At 37.0% G+C, this 7,872-nt stretch overlaps 1 protein-coding gene across 1 annotated transcript in view; it reads right to left on the bottom strand.

Annotated features, from left to right (window-relative positions):
- Positions 1 to 4,060: 4,060 nt before the first annotated feature.
- UHRF1BP1L (UHRF1 binding protein 1 like) overlaps positions 4,061 to 7,872 on the bottom strand; it is a 47,221-nt gene continuing 43,409 nt past the window's right edge. Inside the window, exons 19-20 of the mRNA XM_019470851.1 lie at positions 6,769 to 6,938; positions 4,061 to 6,129 (exon numbers count right to left, since the gene is read on the bottom strand). Coding sequence (XP_019326396.1) covers positions 6,004 to 6,129; positions 6,769 to 6,938 — 296 coding nt within the window. The 3' untranslated portion in view covers positions 4,061 to 6,003. The remainder of the gene's footprint in view (positions 6,130 to 6,768; positions 6,939 to 7,872) is intronic.

Below are 7,872 nucleotides of genomic sequence, written 5' to 3'. Positions count from 1 at the left end.
GGAAATGAAATGCTGGAGATGATATATTTTTTTATAATTTTTAAGAAAGCTGTTGTATAAATATTTTCAAGTACTCAAGAAGTCTGTAAATAGTGAGTATGTGAATATTGCAGAAATATTGAATCTTATGTTTTAGATGCAACTGATTTTTCAGGACTCTTCCTGCTAAATTTGACCGGAGAAGCAGCCTCATTTCTACACCAAATTCAGTTCAGGTACGTGGCTGTGATTGTGTTGGTGTCCAGTATATTGTCAAATTCTGCAACATGTTCTAGTATGTGGCATTGACAGATGACACCTTAAAAAACTCTCCATCGTACCTACCCTGAGTTGCAGTCTCTTATTAAAAAAAAAATGAAAAAGTAAGTGGAAGGAACAAACCACATTAAGATTCCAGAGGAATGAAAAGACATCTGCTTTCTACGCTATTTTCTCTAACTATTTTGACAAAAATAAAGTGACCCCATTCCTACAGTAAATTTTATATAGATTGCTTTTCTCTCTGCTTAGTCATTCTGCCTGTAAGTTTTTGAATAACCAAACAGGATATAAAAAGAAATGACTCCAGATCACTTACCACACACTATAGTGTTAATATAAACTATCTTGTTAGATTACCATCTGGTGAAGGTGGGTAAGGTAAGCATTTGTAAAGGATTACATTTCATTATTCCCAAAGAAATATAGGAAACCTCTATATATGCTCCTTTTATTAAAAATGAGTAGAATAAAAATCAGATTTTTTTTCTAATTAGCAAGAAAATTGAACAAATAAATTGATGATATCAAGGTGGAGTTGTTCATCTATGCAATGATAGGAAAACCAGAAAAATTTCCTAAACTTTTTATTTTAACAGATAATGATGAAGCACAGCAAATACGATAAACATTTTACTACAAAAGGGACAATATGTACAAAAATACGTTTTTACAATTTCTTTAAACTTAAAAGGGGGAAGAAAGTCTTTCTTCTAACAATGTTCAGGCAGTTCATATGATTTATTTAAAGAGGAAAAAATTAATATGCCATAAAGAAGGCAGTAGAAACAAAGATAAGCTATCTAAATTAAGTGAAAAAAGCCTGATTTAAAATCTTGTTATGAAATTAATCATCAAAATTTTATAAAAAACTCCAAATTGTATCCTGACATTTTCTAGTTTAATGAGACTGTTCACGAGCCAAGAAACAAGACATACTGGTGCCCACGAGGAAATGAAGCCACAAGTGACTTCTTGGACTGCCATCTAGCGGTGCCTAGGTGAGGAGAGTTCTGCTCACCGTGTTTTATTCGTGTTTAAAAGGAGAATGACTGAAAAATACCTAATTCTGAGAACTGGTTAAGCACCGTTTTTCTTATTAGGAAAACATTAACCATCATAGACTTCAATATGATAATTCTCATTGCAAAAGTATCTTCCAGTGCTCAAAAACCTCAAGTTACTAGAACAATATAGTTACACTGTGATAAAAGTATTTATGACAGTTGCACCTTCCACGGCAATGGTGTATTGAGGTTTGCAGACAATGTGAAGACACACAGATTTGTTCCACAGAGAAGTTATTTAGAGACGACTTCTTTATTCAGCACTTACTGGCTCAGACTACCACTTCTGAAGAACTCATTTGTTCATGTGCCTCTGTCAAATGTTTAAAATACCTACCTAACTCAAATCAAATCACGGTGGTTTCAAACATACTCTAACCTAGAAGAACTGCATTAACCAGTTCATGCATTACGCTCCACACACTACCAGCTGACTCTCACAGAAGATGCAGCGTTAGTCCTTATCTCATACATCTTATAAAGCAATCAGCATTTTCAATGGTTTCTTACCTAGTTGTGTTGCATCTTATTTTTACTTCCAAAATTATGCTCTCAGAAATTCTTAGACAACGTAAGATTTAATACTGAGATTACATGGGGAAAGCTTTAGGAAATAGAAATGTGAAGTTTTTAAGTTTTTATATAAGAATGCTAAAAAATACATAGAACTGTAACTACGCAGCTTCTGTTTACTGTTAAGATTTATGCTTTTTCTCAATTTGATTGAGAAACAGAGCTTTGTTCCTCCAGCACAAAACCACTATTCCTAGCGTTTCACTATACATTTTTTGCATCCCTTAATACTGATTAACATGAACTTTGTGCTGCTCATGCTTTCAGATTCCATGTCATTAATAAGGAATACAAGATCAGGAGGTACACTACCACGAAACTAATTAAGAGTGCATCTTAGCGCAGATTGCCTGCACCATTCAAAGCCACGCGTTTGCCTCAACACATTATAGAGATGTGCTTCAGCACTACAAAGCCTGCTACTAGGTTCACAGTGACCGGTATCTTCACTGAGGCAGAGGAAATGGGCTGCTATTCAAAAGCTAGTCAGCAAAAGTGGCACGGGTTGGAAGGAAAAAAAAAAAAAAAGATAAGGTTGTGTTGCAGGCCTGTCAAAAAACTCGTTTCTCGACGGGGAGGGATGAATTAGTGTATTTCACAGCAAGTACCCACAACTCCATTGCTACTTAACATATTAGCAAGGTCATTTTCTGTTCCTACAATAGATAAAAAGACATTAATTTGTATCAACAGCTGAATCGGAATCTGAAGTACTCTCTAATATTTGCAGATAGCAACAGTGAGCTGAAAATCTACTTCATTTTGTGATGAATGTTTTAAGAACGAGATCAATACGAGCACATTTTTTATATAGAAACCATTTTCTCCATCATTACTTACCTGAAATCTGGTCACTGCAAGGAGTTTGCTTCTGCAATACATTCGCATATTTTGTACTCTTGGAATTGTAGATGCTTGATAAAGTCTTTACCTTTATTATCACGTTCCCCTTACATTTATTATGAATTTATTATGAATAAAGGTAACCATTATCATGTCAGACTTACGAAGTGTTCTGTAGCTAGCAATTATCCTTTAGAGATCAATTATGATCCCGGTTGAAGACTCCAAGTCAATTCCTAGGGGAGACAGTGTACAAACAGATGTGGCTAATGGGACCAGGAAATACAGGACTTAGGCAGGGGAGGGGGGAAGAAAAAAAAAAAAAAAAAAACCAGCCCCCCCCCAGCCAGTACCATGGTCCCCTGTGCCAACAGCCATGGTGGGTTTAATCCAGGGACCGGAATAGCTACTGTCATAAAGCCAGAGCAGGGGCACCAGAGAACAGGCATGATCTCTACGAAGCTGCCTCTCCAATAGGCCTTTTGTAAGTAATTCTGTAAGGCCACATAATTTTGATTTCAAATTGGTGCTTACCAACAATGTTAGAGTTGCTGTGAGAACTGGAACAGAGCATGCCAGCATGATTCAGTGACCTAGCCTGGGAAAGGGCACAGCCTCTTCAAGGTGAGCTAGCTTGACAGCTTTATTAGACATTAAAACAGTATTTCTAAACAAGCGGAATGAGTGTTAAGCTAATCTGTAGACCAGTTTAAATTTCCACAGAAAATGTAAAATAAAACTTGGTTAACAGTTTGCCTGCAAGACTTCTGGAGTCAGTTTTCTGTACACATGGAAGTTCTCCACATTCTGTTCCGTTTAGTTCTTTGCAGAATAAAAGCGGTGATTCATTCAAGAGGCTCTACTGATGGTACCCATTTCATATCTAGGATTCAAGGAGGTTATGAACACTAGCAGAGCCCTGAGAATGAATTAAGCCTTTTTATTTAATCTGAGGCCTTTAATCGCTATTTTTAGTATAACCTATTAAGGCTTAGTTTAACTTGGTACTTTCAAACCTTAATAAACTAACTTTCCCTCGGCATTTTTTCAATAGCAAAACTCATTTCAGAGTGACACAGTACTATCGCTCTCGGTAATGCCAAGTTCACAACCAAACACACCCATCTCTTCTGAACTGTCCACAGATGATGCTCATTACTGCAAAACTGCCATGAAGTAGAAGTGTATTCAGATACCACGAAGTGCAAGAAAGTGATACCCTGAATTTCAACATCTGCACTGAGAAGAGCTGGTTTGGGTGGTTGTTTTGGGTTTGGTTTGTGTTTGTTTTTTATCAAAAGAAGCAGGTGCTAGCTTGTGCAGTAATAAGGACAGGCATTTGATATTGCTGTTTATTTCTTTTTAAAAATTAGACAATTCTCAATGTATTATTCCAGCAACATGCTACTAAGCACTCTATACATTCCTTTCTTCAGAATAATTCTAACTAGATCTTGGCAGGGATAAACCAAGTAAGAATTACTGACTTTAACAGTACCAATCAGAATTAAACCAGCTGAGAACTCCTCCCGTGAATCTGACATCATATTTGTGTGAAATTGGACTACTCATATTTAATACTGTGTTGTCTTAAATACCTTTTGAAATATAAATACTTAGTTTCTTTATTAGAAACAGTTGTGTGTGTATTTTTTCATCTTATTCAGAATAATAAGATAAAAATTTCCATGGGCATTAAAGGGAGTTTCAACTAGGGTTTCATAAGGCAGGCTTTAAAATAGTGCCTGAACCAGTTCTTCCACAGAGTTCTTGATGAAAATCTACGTACTTTCAGTAACTATTTTCAGCAGTGTGAATTATGTGTCCTCTAAAAAGTTTTAATGAAAACCATTTTAATTAAAACTAGTTTGACAGCCTGAATATGCAAAGTCAAACCACAGGATACTAGATACTTTCTGAGATTTGTCCGCATATCTACAAACAAAACTTCTCTCAAACATCCCATGGAACAGAAACAATTGTGGTAGCAATTAAAAAGATTTTCAGTTGTCAGATTCAAGGTCACTAGTTAAATTACTCAGTCACTTTTACTTCTACCAAAAACAATCTCTTACAGGCATGTATGGTTTTGTATGTTGTTTTCCAAATTGTTTAGAAGCACACTCTTATATTCTCTATTTTACAGCGTTGTGCTTATTTGTTCATCTGTACCAGTTTTTAGCTGAAAATTATTGTTCAAATTTGTACAAATCACCCATGATTTAAACTGTATAATTACATTTCATGTAATCTCACAATTTCATTGGGTAATTAAGTGATTCTCTACGCTTTTTTATCAAAAAAAAGCAATATACAATTAATGAATCCCTGTAGGATTTCCCCCCCACCCCACAAGCATTGACATTACATATTTAAATACATCGGACCAAATCCTTGGGCATGTCTGACGAGTTGTGCAGAAATCAGACATGCACGCAAAACGGCTCAAAGCTCACCTTTCACAAAAGGCTGGATCCTATTGCAGGGCTTTATCCTCGTCACAGAGGGAGGGGGAAAAAAGTGTGAATGCCTAAATTACACCAGCTGTACAGGTACAGTGGGCCTTCATGCAGAAGGAAAGCCCAATAGTATGCCCTCTTACTTAAATTCTCCAGCATTTCCTGTGGTATTTTGGGAGTGCATATGGAAAGGGTATATGGAACTCTATAGCACCAGAGGATTATTCTTAAAATCCTCTCTGGGCAAATTACACTGAATTTAGGGCCAGTTTAGGGCTGTACTTCAATTTTCAGTAGCTCTACCATTCTAGAGGGTCTAGCCCGTATCATCATAGTGCAAATGTAACCTCCTGTATAGACACCTTCTGGTAATAATAAACCACATGACCTTAGCAAACAGAGGTACAGTTTGTTAATGAGGCATGGTACATTTTAGTCAGTTATACACCTAGGCACCTTCTTTCATTGCTGAGCCATCCACTTTTCTGAAAACATTTTAAAAATAACATCTCCTTTCATAATATTAAAAGTAGATGATTTTTTTTCTTCAGTAAATTAATAAAGTACAGTATAAACTGATTTTTCCAAAGTCATGTCAGTTTAAAATGGGTTGAAAAAAGTTACAATGTTTAATGATAATTTCAGAATAGTAACTAGTTCACAAACATTTTGTTCGTAATGAGAAAACTTTGCCTGTGACAAAAAAAGATAACCATGTCTTCCAGCAATTTACAAACAGTATTTTAGATGCCACCATCACCTGAACTTCTGCTGATGATGCCTTGCACCAACAGAACACTGTCCTACTGATGATCAACATTCATCTTCTTTATACGATGAAGCAGGGCATCTTTTTCCATTTGGACCTCAGCAAGAGCCATTTTGGCTTTGGCTAGTTCCTGTTTGAGACATTCATTTTCTTCAATAAGCTGAAATGATCGGGTTAAAAAAGAATGTTATTAGTATTCTTGCACACTGACAACTTTTTCCATTACGGTAACTTTTAAAATACCATATGCTCACATTCATTGCTGAGCGCAGGTTTGTTGGGGCTGAGTCAGCTGCGACTGATTCCCAGTTCACGAGCGTAGAACATGGAGAGAGTTGATGCAATTAGCTCAAAAGGCAAGATACCCAACATTTTAGCTACGCCATTTCCACTCTGGAATGGAGTGGAAATGACACCGTGTTCTGAGCTCTAGGAATGGATTCTTACCCAGTGGGAAAAACAGCCAAATTGATGTGTGGGTTCTGTCATCATCAATTCAAAATCCAGGTACGATTGATAGATTAGTAAGGGTCTGACTTAACAGTCTAGTCCTTTGCCTTTGGCAGTTGTGTTGTACAAGGATGAGGGAGACGAGGAGAAGGAGAGACTTGCTCCCTCATAAAATTCCCTCTGATGTAAAGGAGAATTAGTCTGCAGTGTATTATTACCCTATGTAGAAAGTAGTATTAAATTTATTTTGCATGCCTAAGTACTGAACCATACTATAATATCCATAATTCATATTTTCCATCTCAAACGGTATCAAAGGGAAAAAAAAGACAAAAGGAATTCTTAATACCTCATTTTTAAGGAAGTCAGCTGAATCCCTGCTTGATTTAGAAGGTCTGGGAACTTCACAAGTAGTCTGCGTGGCTTGGTCCTGTGTTTTATGTCCAACAGGTCCAGTTGCTTGCTGCAATGCACTACTTGAATTCTTCATCTTTGACACATCATTTACTCTTTGATTGTCTATATCACAGAAAGATAGTTAAGAGTACTGCTTAGGGTTCTTTGTCGTCTTTTTTTTTTAAAGTTTGATTCTCATCAGCACAAAATTAAAACCAACTAAACAAATACACTTGTAATATTAAATACATTTATATTTTCCCCCCAAAATCAAATTTAAAAATAAAAAATTAAAAGTCCTCCCTTTTGGAGAAGGAGAGAAAGGAAACGAGGCATGAGAAGAAGCAGGATGTAGCTTCCAGCTTGAAGAAAATTATCACGTTTTTACACTGACCAGTATCATCACCACAGAATATGCATTCTGAATAATGAGAAGTTTGAGAACTATTAATATTGCTATTAATATACTGTCTCCAGGTCCAAATCAGATCTGAAGACTTCATTTACATTTGAAGACACAATGAGATAAACCTGCAGGATCAAGTTTTTAAATTAGAAAATAACTTAAATGACTTGGCATTCAAGAAACTTTCTAGCATTTGTAACTGAAGTGCACTGTAACATCTATTAAAATATACTGCTGTACACCAAGGGGAAAAAAAAAAGTGAGGGTCATGGTTATAGAACCATAGAATAGTTTGGGTTGGAAGGGACCTCTGAAGGTCATCTAGTCCAACCCCCCTGCCGTGGGCAGGGACATCTTGAACTAGATCAGGTTGCTCACGAGCCCCGTCCAACCTGACCTGGAATGCTTCCAGGGAGGGGGCATCCACCACCTCTCTGGGCAACCTGTGCCAGTGTTTCACCACCCTCAGCGTAAAAAATTTCTTCCTTATATCTAGTCTGTATCTACTCCCCTTTAGGTTAAAGCCATTCCCCCTTGTTGCAACAGGCCGCGCTCCAACAGGTCCATGTCTTTCTTATGCTGAGGGCTCCAGCTGGACGCAGTACTCCTGGTGGGGTCTCACCAGAGCAGAGTAGAGGGGCATCACCTCCC

Source organism: Aptenodytes forsteri, unplaced genomic scaffold (assembly GCF_000699145.1).
Source record: "Aptenodytes forsteri isolate BGI_AS27 unplaced genomic scaffold, ASM69914v1 Scaffold128, whole genome shotgun sequence".
NCBI classification, from domain to species: Eukaryota; Metazoa; Chordata; class Aves; order Sphenisciformes; family Spheniscidae; genus Aptenodytes; species Aptenodytes forsteri.
The sequence above is the reverse complement of the archived record's forward strand: the minus strand, read 5'-3'. Positions and strand labels throughout refer to the sequence as shown.